General features: G+C 29.4%; 2 protein-coding genes across 5 annotated transcripts in view; both read left to right on the plus strand.

Annotated features, from left to right (window-relative positions):
- LOC107455668 (uncharacterized) overlaps positions 1–16951 on the plus strand; it is a gene marked incomplete in the record, with an annotated part of 114444 nt that overhangs the window by 71136 nt on the left and 26357 nt on the right.
- On the plus strand, positions 4387–10873 carry LOC107455449 (uncharacterized). 4 transcript variants are annotated; one of them, XM_043056802.2, is made up of 4 exons: positions 4387–4759; positions 5683–5803; positions 7198–7995; positions 10575–10873. In XM_043056802.2, the coding sequence occupies exons 2-4, from the start codon at positions 5747–5749 to the stop codon at positions 10578–10580; spliced, it is 861 nt and encodes a 286-aa protein (XP_042912736.1). In that variant the 5' UTR covers positions 4387–4759; positions 5683–5746; the 3' UTR covers positions 10581–10873. The 4 variants fall into 4 exon arrangements, 3 of the variants coding, with proteins under 3 accessions (XP_042912736.1, XP_042912737.1, XP_042912735.1); XM_043056803.2 differs by having other exon boundaries at positions 4387–4612; XM_043056801.2 differs by having other exon boundaries at positions 4399–4561.

The raw sequence follows: 16951 nt of genomic DNA on the forward strand, positions 1-16951 counted from the left end.
CATAAAGATACACTGGGGCTGGTGAACGACATTTTAAAGGATAGGAATTTACCTATCTTATTAGTTCATGAAAAGATATTCTTAACAATTGCTTACACTATTGAGCTATAAAACGTATTCGCCATTTTCACCACGCTCAAAAAAAATCGGGCATCCAAGCTCTTGGCGATAGAATTAGTTTGACAATCACCCATTTCAGCTGATCGCCAAAGTTTAGGGTTATAAAACGGCGGGCATTCAAGACAGTGCGAATCAGAAAATCTAATAAATTCTACTACATAAATTGACATGATTATTTAGGGTTCCGTAGAGGGAAGCCTAAATAATAATTGGGAACCGCTGTCTTAGAGTATGGCATAATAATCACTAATCCGGTTCATTTTATTTTTGACTTTTGCATTTTTATTAAATGTGTGGTAATAAGAGCTATAATTTTAAAAACCAGAATTTTCGATAAACTGCTGCATTGTGAACAGAAAAATTACCAAATGAATGATTTAAATACCATATATTTTAGTTTTGTTACCAAAATTGTTTTTTTTTCTTCTTTTTCTTTTTTGCGAAAAGCGTAATTTTTTCCCCGTGAGTTATTTTGTGTTCTAAAACTTTCGCACTATTTATTTAGACATATATACTAAAAATGGCCCTTAGCATTGAATGTCAAATTCAATCATGGAAATAAGGCTATTTTTTCACACTTTGACTTCTACACTTATTTTAAATATTAATATTACAGATAAATTATTTTTATAAAACAATGCAATTAAACTAAGTATACCAAATTCATTTAGAAATAGTATAAGGAGTAAGAAATTAATACCTTACTTTTTATTTACATAAAAAGTGTGTATAGCCAACAATTATTTTATACACTTCGATTAGATTTTGAAAAGCATCCGAAAATGTAAAAAGAAAAAAAAATTATAATGGGCTTCATAGGGCCCCAGCTCCGAATAAAACTTTAAAAAAAGGAAGAAAAAAAGTGGGATCTGGGGGCCTTTGTCATCTCGGGGCCCAAAGCTACAGCTTATTTAGCTTTTACGTAAATCCGGCCTTGCTTGGGTGAAGTAACTTTGGGATACCAAACTTATAGTTTTGAAATCAACTAAAATACATTCAATTCTAGACCATAGCAAATCTTTTTGATATCAAATATGGACAAAAATTTTAAAAATATCCCTAGAGATTTTTGATAGGAATTCTTTGTGAAAAACATTTTTAGAAGGGGAATAAAAAAAATCTGAAATCAATTCTTTAGCTATAATATATAGAAATTTCTAGCTAGAACTTATAATAGTCTAGCTATATTAAGTTCTAGTTATAACAATTATAACTCAGATTCGCTGATTATTATAAAAAGTGGGGGCTTTAATGAGATATTTAATTCTTTAGCAGAGTTATTTTATGTATTTTTATGAAATATTTTCCTTAACATTTCTTGCAACGTAAATCATTTTAACTATAAATTTTATAATAATTACTTATTTTAGTTTGTGCATTTTAATTCATCGTTTTAGTTATTCTCTAATATATTAAATGACATAAATATTAAATAATGCATGAGATAATTTTAAACTATTTTGTAATAATATATTGATGAATATTTTACTTTATTCTGAATTTAATATTTGTTTTAGTTTAATTTTTATAAAAATTATTTTGCTTACAAAGTTTACTTTAGCTACAGAACGAATAGTTCAAAATTCTCAATCATGTATAAAAAAAACTACTCTTGACGTGTACTTATTCACACTTTTTGCTTCGCTATATAGGGGCTATTTGAAGACATAAGATACATTTTTCGATCTAGTTTTTCATGCTTAATTGCATGAGATAAAATTCAAATGTATGGCATAATTGATTTTAAAGCTGTAAGAAGTTTCCTTTAAATAAATATACTTTATATAAAAAACACATTTTAAATCTTAAATATTAGCCCATTAGAATAAGCGAGAAAAAATGCATTAGGAACAATATTTATAATTAAATACGATTAGGATTAAGCAATGTAAAATGCATGAATAAGTGCTTAAAACCCTCTATTCGATTCCTGTTACATATCTCATTCTATTCAACACATAGGAGTAGCGTAAAGGGGATATATTGTTTTCTTCTTAGAAAACTGTTAGTTTATTTTAAGTATTTATGCATATACGTATGTATACGCATTCATATTTGTATATCTATACGCATGTATACACATGAATGGATACGTAATATGTTTACGTACGTAATATGTATACGTATGTATATTTATATATAAATGTGTTTATAAAACTAAAAGTAGACAGACAGTTTTCTGGAAACAAAAAGTGTGTAAAAATTTCTAAAAAAAAAAGGTCAAAAAATAATGCCCTTTTACAATTAATATTTTCGGAGATATTCGGATAGTAGTTCCTTCTCAATGTAAATATTTTTTAACGAACTATTTTTCAAAATAATTTAAAATCAAAGATCAGGAACAGATAAATTCTTAAAAAGAAAAAGAGAAACGAATGACACCAACCGTTAGCAAAAGTTCTAATTAAATACCACTACATAAACTGAAACGTAATTTTTATTTTTCAGGCAGACACTGCAATTGTCTATCTATCGACTTTGATCATTTATGTTTTGACGTATAATGCGGTTTTCTGAATTTTGTGTTATGCAATATTTTATTTAATTATGAGCATACGATTATTTTAAGAAATTTCTTATTTAAAAATTTGTATGGTATTTAATTTTTAAATATTTTACAATTTATACAAGCAGAAATTCGAATTTGAACCATTCGAATTCGTGACTGCAAAAATTCATGATTTTACAGCTAATATTTTCACGTTTTAAAGTAAATAAAAAAATTAATTTAGGGTTAAAATAACTCTTATAAAACTTATTTCCGCATCAATAACACATCCAGAATATTCCTGATATATTTCACTAAAATGGGCAAATTTTCCTATTATACTATACCATAGTTTATTGCTTTTTGACGTGAAGAAGAGTTAGATATTCCTCTATGGGCAGTCGCGCCACTGAGTTCAGTTTTTAGTACATCGGGTAACATATTACATATCATGTGAACAAAACAAAAAAAAAAAAATCAGAGAGCAATATTATTTTTTACCAGATAGCGGCCTAACTATTAGACGGTTTCTTATATACAGTCAAACCCCGCTATAGTGAACCGTCTGCGGACTCAGTAATGTGTCCACTATAACCGATGGTTCACTATATCCAAATTTTTTGAAGAATATTTTTTGTATAAGACAGTTGAATGATTAAATCTGGCTTTGCAATTTTGTATAAGTTATTTAAAAAAATTATTAACTAATTAACAGATAATAAAGCAAAAATTGATGGAAAAAGTAATTACGTCGCTAAATATTAGTTTTATTTTCACTTTTTATGGAAAAAAATTTGTGATTTTTGATTGAACACAATTTGATTTTAAGTTGAGTTCATCAATTTTCTTATCTACAATGTGCAAAGAATGCAAGATTTTTACATTTTGAACAAGATTTCGAACCATCTTAACAAAGCATCTTCTACGTTTTCTCTTTCAGCTCCACGCAGTTTTTTCGATGAAACCATGTTTTTCGTTAAGAATCGAATTCAGNCATTTTATAGGAATGCATTCATTTTCAGTCCCAACACCTACAAGTTTAAAGATGGAGGACTGAAAAAGATATTTAAAGAAATGAAATTTGAGTCCACTATAACCGAGTTTCTAAGTTCTAAGCTGTTCACTATAAGCGTTAAAAATAACATTATTTAAATAGGAATACGGACGGGACCGCTAAAAAAGTTCACTACATCCGAGTGTTCACTATATCCCAGGTTCACTATAGCGGGGTTCGACTGTATTTAAAAAGTAAAAAAACCATGTTTCTATTAGTAATTAAAATGTCAGAAAAAATATATAAGAAGGGACGTCGCTCTTTCTGTTAAACTGTGTGCATCTTTGACTACCAATGAAAAATCATAACTTAGAAAGTGTATTTAATAAACCAACAAATAACATATTTATAACAAGATAACATGCTAGCAATTAAGTAACAAAAGATTAGCTATAAACATCTACAAGTAAAGTCTTTATATACTCTCTGGATTTGTGAGGCAGCGCCGCTGTTCGACTGTCGTCATTGATTTGTTACATGAAGTATCTAATTGCCAGATATAAATTTGCTCATGTTATATCGGCAGGTCATATATTCCACTAGTTTCCAAACCTCACAGACTTAAAATAATATGTGGTAATCAAGAACAAACTTTTTATATTATATTAGTAATGGAGTGAGGGAATATTTTTGCCTGGAGAGGATAATTAACTTCTACATTCTAGAGAAACTTCTCCCCCTCTGACGTATGCAAGCGTTGAACACCAGTTACAACTAAAGCATGACGTAGCATCGTGTTAGACCAATCAACAATTTGTAGTAGGCCGCCTGCGCTATCGCGCGCATGGAAGATTCCCCTTTCCCCTCTTTTTCTTAGCAGTCGGAAGCGAGAGCTGTACGTGATCACGCAGTTGGTCGTGAGGGGTGGATCCACCGGCGATTTCAGGGGCCGCCAAAATGTAAATTGCTTTAATTTATTTTTTTTAAATTCTTCCTCAATAATTGCCTAGGTAATTCAAAATTTTAATGAATAATAATGTTTTTCTAAATTTGATCTAACAAGTAATGGAAAACGCGATAATTAATTAGTTTGTTTTCCTCCACGTGCACATTTTTTCCCCACTTGCGCATATTTTTTTTAATTCTCTCCACTCCAGGTATTATTAAATTATTTTTGCCTTATATATCTTTTGTATAATTATATGTATCTTAATAATTTATCTACTGATTTTACTTTGAAAAAGTAAATGATTAATGTAACGAAAGTCATATAAAGAAGTAGTGCTGAAAGTCAACTCGGGATATATTTTAATTGTAGCATTGATGATTTTATATTGATTCTTAAAATGATTTATGATTACTAATTTTATTTTTTTTAACAAGCTCCGAATCTAGTTCTAAAATGATATTTTATTCAAGTAAACTTTAGTAAATTAACTTTTAAAAGATAATTAATTGTTAATTGCATAAAATTTAATTTAGCAAAAATGTATTTTTTTTCAAGAGCTTAAAATAAAATTTATTTTTGCACAACGAAATTTAAATAAGATATAATTTAAGATTTAATAATGCTTTTTAATGGTAACGTTAGATTTAATAATGTTGAACAGTCGACTAAATTTTGGGTTTATGACTACTATTGTTCAACTCCGTAGCCTTTGTAATTTTGAACCAATCCAGAAGACAAGGAAACTTTTGGCAGGCAGGGTTCGAACTCACGAACTCTTGGACATAGGTCCAGTGCCCTACCAACCAGACTAACCCTACCTTCCCTACACTTTTATTAACACAATTCTCTTGATTAATTGGAACGGATAAAAATACTTTGTCTAAAATGCATTTAAAGATTATTAGTTAAATTGTTTCTGCGCCAATTCGTCACGTTTAATTTGTCATAATGTAATTCAAGGTAGGCGTAAATTGTAATTGCCGCAATTTTATTTATAAACAACTTTTTCTGAGCTCATTCGGGATAATCTGGTTGATCGAGAGTTTACTTTACAAATTAATAAAGTAAGGCTATAAAGTCTCGTAATTTCTACATAGTGTTTGCTTACTAATAAATCTTTTTTCTATTTAGAAAACTAGTGTGTACTTGGTTTAGTGAAAAAGTTGTGTGGAAAATTTATCTGAAATTATATACGATGTATCGTCAGGCCATTCTGCAAATTCTCCCTAAATGGCATATTTGGAACAACAGAGTAAGTAAATTTCTACTGTTAAGTAATTTAGGATCTTTGTACTAGTAAACCTAGTAACGATAATGAATCTGCTCAAGATGTACCTAACCTAAAGCACATAGAAGAGAGGGAGGAAAAAAATTCCCGGTCCATCTCGATATATGAAAAAAAAAATGGAATTCAACATAAAGGTGCGGTGCTCTATTAACGCCTTCTATAACTGAAAGCCTCCGCACCGTTTTTTGTAGGTAGTCTGATCAGACCACTATGAAAGCAAACCAAGTAGAGAAAGAACCATTTAATATGAAATCTATTAAAAATTAGAAAGTGGTAGCAAATATATGTCTAAAAATTTGTTTCATTTATGAATATAATTGGTTTGTTTTATTTACTTGTCAACCACTATAGATTCAGTTCTAAAATATATATGATAAATTTCTCTCAAGTATTTTTAAAGTAGAATTTGGGTTCATGCGCACAAGTGGTTGGCTTTTTAAGTACTCTGCGCAGACTACTTATAAGAAACCGTGTGGAGGCTTTCTGATGTAGGAGGTGACGGCTCTATTCAGTGTTATAGTGTTTTCTTCAATGTAACGGCGCTTTCTACTAGTAATGGCGTTTTATAAATGGAGTTAACATAATTACACTTTTAAATATAATGGCGCATAAAGCAAGAATTCATGCTCGTTATTCATAATTTAATTACTATAATAGCGAAATATAAACGAGGATAAACGATAAAATATATAACGAAATATTACCAGGTCTTAACTATAATTTTATTCTATATAGGTATGTTTTTCTCATGTTCTGAATGTGTAACTTTGGTTTAAATTTTACAGCTATTTTATTGCAATAAATCTTCCTCGGATAATACAGGGCAAAAAATATCATTAAACTTTTCATTGACAAGTATTACCAGGTCTTAACTATAATTTTATTCTATATAGGTATGTTTTTCTCATGTTCTGAAGGTGTAACTTTGGTTTAAGTTTTACAGCTATTTTAATGCAATAAATCCTCCTAGAGGCAAAAAATATCATTAAACTTTTCATTGACAAGTATTACCAGGTCTTAACTATAATTTTATTCTATATAGGTATGTTTTTCTCATGTTCTGAAAGTGTAACTTTGGTTTAAATTTTACAGCTATTTTAATGCAATAAATTTTCCTCAGATAATTCAGGGCAAAAAATATCATTAAACTTTTCATTGACAAGTATTACCAGGTCTTAATTATAATTTTATTCTATATAACTATGTTTTTCTCATGTTCTGAAGGTGTAACTTTGGTTTAAATTTTACAGCTATTTTAATGCAATAAATCTTCCTCGGATAATTCAGGGCAAAAAATATCATTAAACTTTTCATTGACAAGTATTACCAGGTCGTAATTATAATTTTATTCTATATAGGTATGTTTTTCTCATGTGCAACTTAAGGAGAACTTTCAGAGGACCTTAGAAGTTATCAAGGAAAGCCACAGAGCCCATAAATTCTGTGGTATTCTCATAAACGCTAAAGAAGTCACTCAAGAATCTGATTGTATCTCTCTTCACCCTCCCGTCAAAATTTCCCTGAACAAAGATGAGTTAGAAGCTCATTCAATTATCTGTGAGCTAAAAGAAATCATTCATAAAGATAAGCCTGAATATATTCTAATTGATACGATCTTAGAAGCGCTTAGAAATAGCTCTAATGAAACACGTCAGCAGCTTATTTCACTTCTTTTTAGTATTGATACGGTTAATTTCTTGAATCCCAAGAGCCAGAGTTCAAAAGAATACTTAAAATATTTCATAAGTGATGTTGAATGCTTTTTTAGAAATGCAGATGAGATAGATCCTAATAGGATTTTAGATACCCAAAGAGCTTTAAAAATGGTTGAAAATAGATTATTTAATGATACATACCAAGATATGTCAAATGTTGTATATCCGTCTTCAATCTCTTATTTGTATTCAATAGTGCACAGCGTAATATTTGACGAAGGTAATCACTCCGATGATCATAATAGAGAAATCGAAGCTTTAATGTCTGATGCTGTTTCACTAATTTCAACTAGGTTGTTACTATTGCACAGTGCCTCAAAATCTATTATAGAGAAATGTTTATTGGCACGAAGATCTTCACTTGCTATTGACAGAGATGATTCTGATTGCGAAGAGTTTTATTTGCAGCAGTTTAGAGATTGCTACTATTTTTTGGACAAGGTAATTATGAACTTTTTTGTTATATTTTTTTTAAAAAGTGACAATGTTCTTGAGCACTGATATTTCGTGTACCGTTTACAGGGGTAGGGTTAGTCAAGCTTTACCTTCTGCGAAGCCCCTCGGTACATATTTCGCCTCTCTATACAGCATTTTTGTCTTGATAGTTCGTTGACCAGGAGTTGGCACTTGGCTCCGCCTTCATCACGTGGTACGCGACGATACTATTTCGCTATTTTTGAGAGAAGGATGTTAATAATCCTGAAAAAAGTTGTTATTTTGGCGATCGTATGACAAAAATATTTATTTCCCAATCTTTATGTACATTTTTTTAACATTAAATATTTCATAAATCTGATGATATTTCTCTCTTTTGAGTGAATAGTTTGTCCTTCTTAAAACATTTTGCTGGGCACACAGCCGTTTTTGAATTTAAAATATGTTTTATTAGATAGAGTAACGAAAGGTATAATAGCAGATGATAAAGCGAAGTAAGTGACTTAAAAAGAAAACACTGGAGATGTTTTTCCCTCTTACTCCCTCTCTGAAATGAACTCTTCGTCCGAGGAGATGATGGAGCAAGTGTCAACTCCTGGTGAACGAACTACACTTTATCTAACAAAACTAATACCAATATAAAATTAATAATCGGTTTTCCCCCCTAGACAAATCTTAAGACATTTGATTTGCGGGCTTGAGTATACCAAATAATTCACACAGAGTAGGTGGCTCTTAAGCCTGCCAGCGAAAACATAGTGCCACGTAGTTATAATCAGTTTTGCAACTTAGTCCAAGATTGTAAAATAATTATTACAGCAATTTTTTCAATTAAGCTAACCATTAGTTGTCATCAAATAAAAGGTTTGGTTGATGAACAATAACCGAAAAAGTATATTAAATTAATCATTTATCTTGGCGATAATTTACAATTTAATTGAGTTTTAATCAATGAAAATTATACCTTTAAACATTATTTTTATCAAAAGTAAAATATTGAATTTATAGGCCGAGACGAAACAATAACTTTGTATTATGGAAAGTACAATTACTACTGCATTACCATTTTTTTTTTCCATTTACAAAATTAACTCGCTTGATATACAGTTATTTTAAAGATGGCAACGACAACTGAAAAGCTTTCTTCGACAGTTTCGGTTCTTCCTTTAAAAAAAAAAAAAAGAAATTAAAGCTGTAAAGCACAGGTATTATTTCTTAGTACTTTACACTCAGTAACACTCAGCTTCAGCACCCTAAAGTCCATGGTCTACCACAGAGGTTCCCAAATGGTGTTTCACGGAACCCTAATATTCCGTAAAGATTTACAGGAGTTCTGATAAGTACTTTTTACAGCAGGGCTGACCACCTAAGTGTAACAATCAGCTTCTGCAACCTAAAGTCCAATGTCTAAGACAGAGGTTCCAAAATGGTGTTTCACAGAACCTTATGGTACCTGGGAAAAGCTACAGGGGTTCCGCGAGTTAGTACTTTTTTTTAGCTAATGATGAGTATTGAAACCTGAGATTATATTTAGATACAATCTATAATTTATTTAATCTTACCTTACGGTTACTTTAAGAAATTATATCTAATAAAATGCCATTAAAAATAAATGGCATTTTTTAAAATAAAATATAATATTTCTAACAACAATATAATGAATAAATTATGAAAACAACGAGCATTAGTAATTCTCACCACGCGTTTCTGATTAAAATAATTATATTCTTTAATAAAGAAATATGCTTCTTTAATAACCATTTACAACGTTTATATTTTTATTATTAATACTTATTTATATTATTTATTTCAATTCATTTATTTTTAACTTATGTAGAGTCCGCTAAAAAAAAAAAAAATACGAATCACCCTGAATATTTTTCGTTCCAATGATCGGATTTTCGCGAACTAAGTGTCAATTTTAATTGTTCTTGGGGGTGACCTCAAATATGGTAACTAATTAGTGCTAACTATTAATTAAGTTACGAAATCAGAGACAAAAACGTACTTTATCTGAATAAAAATATATATATTTTTTACATATTTGGAATCTAGAATACTTGAATTAGGGGGGGGGGTAGTAAAATTTTAAAAAAAAATGGGGTCGTGATTTGAGTCGCAATAAAGGTTTATATATTTGGCGATAGTATAGAAAACCGCCAAAAAAGTGGCCAGCGCAAATGAATATTTTAAGATAACCCATTAACTAATTCAAAAGAGGACTAAGCAACCAAGCTCTTACCGTAAAAAAATTTAAATAATGTTCTGTGATTGCTCGGAGAGATTTAATTAATAGTTAATAGAAAATATCTCAAAGTTTCTAGGCAATAGACAATTTTCAAGCTGATTTCTGTCCAAAAAGCAAATTTCTTTTTATTTTAATCTCCTTTGAAAAGAAAAATTGAATCGATTTATAAATTATTTATGATTTTCTAAGTTTTAGAATTTAAATACATGAACTTTTTATCTGATATTATTTAGATTATGTGTTTTTTGCTATATTTATTCGAGGATTTCATACTAAAAACAAATTAACATAACTTATTATAGCTGTACACAAAATTTTATGGATAATCCTTTTTCAGCTTTAATCGAGTCTTCTAGGCAAGAAAGTTTGAAGAAAAAATGAAATGTTGATTGTATAGTAATTCTAATGCACATTCACAAGGTTTTCTATAATTCACGATATTTCTTTTTTTCTATAACTGAATGAATTGCTGAATGTTTACTGGCATTTTAAAAACATTGGAATATGTTATGTTTAAGAATAAGATATTGAAATAATATGCTGTTGCATATTGTATGATTCATTGTGAAAAAAATCGCTTCATTCTGCTAGATATTTAGGTTACATGGTTTTCTTTATATAAAGATGATTAGCAAGTAGCATCCTCATGTTTCGATACATTCTGCAACTTACGTTCGCAAATTCACCATAAAATGTCTGCCACACAGCATATTCTTCAATTACCATAAGCTACATTTACCACACCAAATACTGCAACCATGATTATTTTTTTCTAATATATATTTGATCCGATACTCTCTTTTTAAACAGAGTTAAATGGGGGCACAGAAACTTAAAAGATAAAATATTTAATTTCATTAACTCAAAATATCTGGTCTCAAAATTTTAATTTTTAAGTTAAATATAACCTTTACAATATTGATGCTCTTATGTTTTTAAAGACCACATGAATCCTGTTAAAATATTAAAATGCATATGTTTACTTTAACGAGTGTGAAATCCTTATCAAATTAATAATCAGGAGCCAAATGTAAAACAGTATAATTTATAATTGATGATAAAAACTCAACTGGTTTCAGAAAACATGAAGAGGGAAGTAAAAGTAGACATGTTTTGAGCGCTCAAATATAATCGCCCATTCTCAAGACTTGCCAGACTTGAATAACTTGTGACTTTTATTATTGGACGCTCAAAACATGTCTATTTTTATTATCTATTATTTTTAAAATCAATGTAGCTTTTATATTTTCGGTTTAGTTTCTTGGGATTATCCATTTAGTTACACAACATATTAAATTATTTCACTCGATATTAAAATAAGTTTTACATAAGTTATAGGCACAGGTTCTTTTATTGAAAAAAATAATAATTCACTACTTTGTAAAAAAAATCAATGCAGTACAATTTGTTTTTTTTTTTTTTTTTNTAAAAAAATATTTTTTTTTTTTTTGCAAGCCTTAACATTTTAATTTAAGGACATGGAAATAAACTTAGATAAGTAATAAAAGTTAATTTTTTACTCGATCAAATATATGTTTCGATCAAACAGATTTCATTCTGGAAATAGCGAAATTATTGAGTAGGTCCCTTGGAGCAATATCATTCTTATCCTCTTTTGACGAAATATAGGAAAAATTGGTTTTCACAGTTTCTGTAAAAAGTATGTTAGCCTTCTTGCCACTTTTTTTTTTATCAAAATAAGTTCGGAAATTGCGTATTTTTTATTGCATTTTTTATTGCATTTTAAAATCAGATAATTCTAAAATTGGCACGGTTTCGGAATCTTCTTACAAATTTCAATTATTAGTATTTCCCACTTAACAAAATGAGGCATTTTCCTGATAACAAATTATATAGGAATCGTGCTAAGGTAAAAAATTAAACGAAATAGTTTAGTATCATATATTATCCGGAAAAAATCTACATAAAGAAAGAGTAAGATATAATGAAATAATTAGTGAATCACACGTGGTTATTTAATTAAAAATTTAATTTCACAACTAAGATGTTACGACGACATTTAAGGTACTGAGATATTTTAAAATGCTTAAAAATTTTGGCTACGTATTCGACAGCTTTTTATGTTCGGTGTCTTTTTTCTCTTTGTAGTGACTTATAAAACATCAACACTATTTTAGATAATCCATGTTGAAGTCACGAAAAAAAAAACAATTTATAATTTATATTCCTTTTTCGAAAAAAATAATATGCTTAGTAAATAAGCAGCTGTTTTGCATTAAATAATTTTATTAAACGGCGGAATGTTTTTCATTTCTTAACAAGGTTTTATTCTTAGCTAGCAGACAATAATTCTTTTAAAAAAAACTTGACTATTATTTAAAAAGGAACTTTACTTTAAAGGAAACCTAAATTAAAGTAGGGTGAACCGGGGTAATTAACGATCACTCTGTTTCTGGGGTAAATAATGATCACCTAAGTTTTATTTCAAATATTTTTTTTTTTTTTAAATTTAAGACATGGACAAGAATGCTTGTACACTTTACTAAAGTATAACTACATTTACTTAACAAAAATTTTTTGTTTAATCTAACAAAATAAGTATCTTTTAAACTGCTTTCTGTATTTTCCATTTCAAAGATGGGTTTCAAAATGTACACATTTCTGCAAAGATTTCTTCTTCTTCTCTTAATAATAAATATTTTGAGTCATCAGCCTGGTTGATTTGAAGTTGATTTCAAACAACCTCAAAATAAGCTGAAGTATATATAAAACAACCTCGTACACCTTAATTACAACCTTTACGAGGTATAATTTTTATTGCTGTTTTCTCAGCGACCTCAAATATACCTCAAATCGACCTTAATACCTCAAAAATACTTCAAATCAACCTTAAATATACCTTAAATTTTCATAAGGGCTGTTCCTTCACTTGGTTATTTTACTACTTATTATTTAAACCACCAAAAGTTTAAAGCAATATTATGTAAGTTATTTAAAAACATTTCGCGTCATTTGCATTTAATAACAAATATGAAGACACCATCATTTAACTGAAATTACAAATTTTGAAATTTTTATGGATTTTTTTTAAAGGCAAGCTAAGCTTAAGTGTTCCTTCACTGGTTAGTTTACTTTATAAGATGTTGAGAAATTTGCGATGATGTGAGAGATGCTTAAAAATCTTGACTAAGTATTTTTATTAATATTTATAATATATATATATTCAAGTAATTGATAAATATTTTATTCCAAATCTATTCATACGTATTCATACATCTATTCATACCTCTGTCTTAGACCTTGGACTCTAGGGTGCAGAAGCTGATTGTTACAGTTGGGTGGTCAGCCGTCCTTGGCTGTAAAAATTACTTACTATCAGAACTCCTGTAAATCTTTACGGAATGTTAGGATTCCATGGAACACTATTTGGGAACCTCTGCCTTAGACCTTGGATTCTAGGGTGCAAAAGTACTAAGAAGTAATACCTGTGCTTTACAGCTTTAATTTCTTTTTTTTTTAAAGGAAGAACCGAAACTGTCGAAGAAAGCTTTTCAGTTGTCGTTGCCATCTTTAAAATAACTGTATATCAAGCGAGTTAATTTTGTAAATGGAAAAAAAAAAATGGTAATGCAGTAGTAATTTATAGATGTTTGCGTTTTTTGATCAGGAATCACCCCTGGTCACCCTACTAAAAAAATTAATTAGTATATTAATGAAGAAATAATAAACGTTGTACGATAAGGAATAAGATTTTTAAAAATGTTAAAATTGAATTAAATAGTTGGTAAAATAGTTCTGCGAAACACTTCCGGACAGGAGATTAAAAAATTTCTTTTAAGATTAAAACGATGTGTGGTAAACCAACCAGTGAAGGAACATTTCATCGTTTTTTTTATAAAAAAATAAGATTTTAAACGTTTTAATTTAGATTGATTGGTAACAGTAGCTTACTACCTAACAATAGGAAGTCTAACAATGCTACCTGGTCTTAGAGTCTTTGCTGAAAAATTTTTTGAATTTGTTAGTATCTGTTCAACGCCTTATTGTTTCTTTGACAAAATTATAAAGTCGGTGTTTGTAGTTATCCGTTTAAAGTACAATTAATAGCATATAATAATGCTTTTTTTCTCATTGTGAAAAAGAGAATTCAAACTTATGACTTTTGTGTATCCTTTCTAAATTTTTCGTAACGCTGTGTAAGACGAATAGAAAAATGAACGTATTTTTTACAATAAAAAAATTGAAGTTAAACATCACAACTTGACTTGAAGTTGACACCACTAAATATTAACTGTTAACTCTGCAAAAAATAGCCAATAAAAAATTATGTAATCGTAAATTATAATGGCTAGCTTTGTTTTTAAATAAAGTATTTTGAAATTTTCGTTTGTTGCAAGATATTTCACATAAGAATTCGTACCCCTGCTAAACTGTTTCCGTAGCCCTGGGGGTATGCGTACCGCACTTTGGGAAACACTGAGTTACACCATACCTTAGACACCTTAATAAACTATGTTTATTATTCGAAAATTAACTAAATATAATAATAAAAGATTAAATAGAAAAATTCTTCTCTGGCTTTTGTGCCAATAATTAGCTAAATTATTATCCTATTGCGGTCTTTAACGTCATGGCGGAAACTTGTAGGAATACGACATCCACCGATAACTCAGTGCAATGCGAAGATAATTTGAAAAGGCAAAACTTCCCTTTGAGTGAATAATATTCGAAATACTCGTTTAAAGAACTTTAGAGGAATCTTTAGGAGGGAAGTAGCCCTGGCATCCTTTTAGAAAGTGATAAAAGTGATTCATGAAATGAAACGGTGACCGCAGCAACATTTTACAAATATATTGCAAATGTTTTTACCTATGGCTAATTAAAAATGCTATTAAATTTCCTATTTTGCTTCTTCTGGATAGGTATAAATCCTATATCAATTTGAAACTGAGCAAGTTTTGTTCATCAAAACAAATTCTCTGCTTTCCACCTAATCTCCCGTTGGATCTGGAAGACAAAAGAATTGTAATACAATATGCCGAGAGAATTTTACATCCATTCTTAAATAAGATTTTGAGGCATCAACTGATGAAGTTAAAATGCTTTTATGAAGTGCGATATTTTTCCATTCGATGTAGAAAACGTTGACTTTAACAAATGTAGGCAAAACAGACACCAAGAGTTAATGAGCAAGGCAGCTCATTAACTCTTGGTGTCTGTTTAAGAAAACACATGCTTCGAGAGTAACATGCACTATTTCTTCAGAAGCTTGAGAAGGAAATCTCACAAGTTATGTTGCAAATTTTTAAAGGAACATTGACAGAAAGGTTTAATCTCCCAACTGTCCAATATCCTGTGGTTTTCTCAATATGGAAGAATTTATTGCAAAAAGAACATTTGGTTAATCAAATTTTGGTATTGAAGTTGATACAACTAATATTCATAATGAAAGTATCTGGAAAACTGATTTTGAGATAAGTCCTCTTGAGGCATTGTTAGTTGCAAAAACAATTGGTTCCATAAGTAAATGGTAAGTACTGAAGACCTACTAGATATAAGTCAAGGATAGATGGATTTTACTCGAACTTCGAAACTCCTTTTTCTCATTTATTATCCAGTGAGGAATTCTAGAAATGGTACTGGAAAATCAAAAGAAATTTCGAAGATACATTTACATTAGCCAAAAATTTGGAAAAAAGAGGAAGGTCAAATCAAAAGAAATAAATTACTTTTTTGCATTAACTTTAGAAAAAGAACTAAAATTTAAATAGATTGAAAGAGCTAAAAAGAAAAAGTTAAAACAGAAAGTACGACGAAGTGAAAATAATAATGGGAAAATGTGGGGATATAAAAATATAAAAGATGTGGAAAAGAGTAAACAAAAAAGAGATCTAATTATAATAATAATAAAAACATCATCTGATTACACAATAATAAGCATTCATGATTTAGAACGGACTATTAAACTCTGAGAAAAAAATGAAAAACAATTTTTTTTTATTCTGTATTCAACTATATTTTACTTTCCATTCCATGACTGAAAAAAAGTAAAATTTTCTAAGTTAACTGTGGTTGAATGTGGTTATATTCCAAGAAGAAACTTGTTTTCAGACATTTGTATGGCCAATGAATTCCTAAAGAGCTGCAAAAATTCTCAAATTAAGTGTTCATTCACTGGAAAATTTAGTGTTTATTCACTGGTAAGAACTCCCTTATGAAAAAATCGAGGTATAAACGAGGTATATTTTAAAGGTACAAAGAAGGTTGTTATTCAAATAATTCGTTAAGGTTGAAAAGGGTGCAAATGAATACCTCAAAATCAACCTCAAATATACCTCCAGAGGTATACATGTTTCAACCTGAGGTGTTTAATTTTACCTCTGAGGAGAGGTAGATATTTACTACTTTAAAGTGCTTCATTTTCAACCTTAGGCTATTACTTATCAACCTGAAGTATATTTTTTTACCCTTGTGGAAGTATTTATTCAACAACCTAAGGTGTGTCATTTTACACTTCAAGTTATTATAAATCAAGCTCAGGTGTATTTTGCTCGACTTCAGGTGATTATTTTTCTACCTCATTCATCTAATTTTACGCTTGTAGAGGTATATATTTTTCATCCTATGGTGTGTCATTTTACACTTCAGGTTATTATAAATCAACCTCAGGTGTATTTTGTTCCACCTCAGGTAATTATTTTTCAACCTCAGGTATATAATTTTATGTAGAGATATATATTTATCAACCTGTGG

Source organism: Parasteatoda tepidariorum, chromosome 7 (assembly GCF_043381705.1).
Source record: "Parasteatoda tepidariorum isolate YZ-2023 chromosome 7, CAS_Ptep_4.0, whole genome shotgun sequence".
Taxonomy (NCBI): Eukaryota; Metazoa; Arthropoda; class Arachnida; order Araneae; family Theridiidae; genus Parasteatoda; species Parasteatoda tepidariorum.

What these genes read in the sequence shown, in the direction of transcription:
- LOC107455449 (XM_043056802.2), top strand. Translation starts at nt 5,747, where the DNA reads ATGTATCGTCAGGCCATTCTGCAAATTCTCCCTAAATGGCATATTTGG. An exon ending in GGCATATTTGGAACAACAGA is followed by an intron (nt 5,804 to 7,197) that starts GTAAGTAAATTT and finishes TATTCTATATAG; the next exon opens with GTATGTTTTTCTCATGTGCA.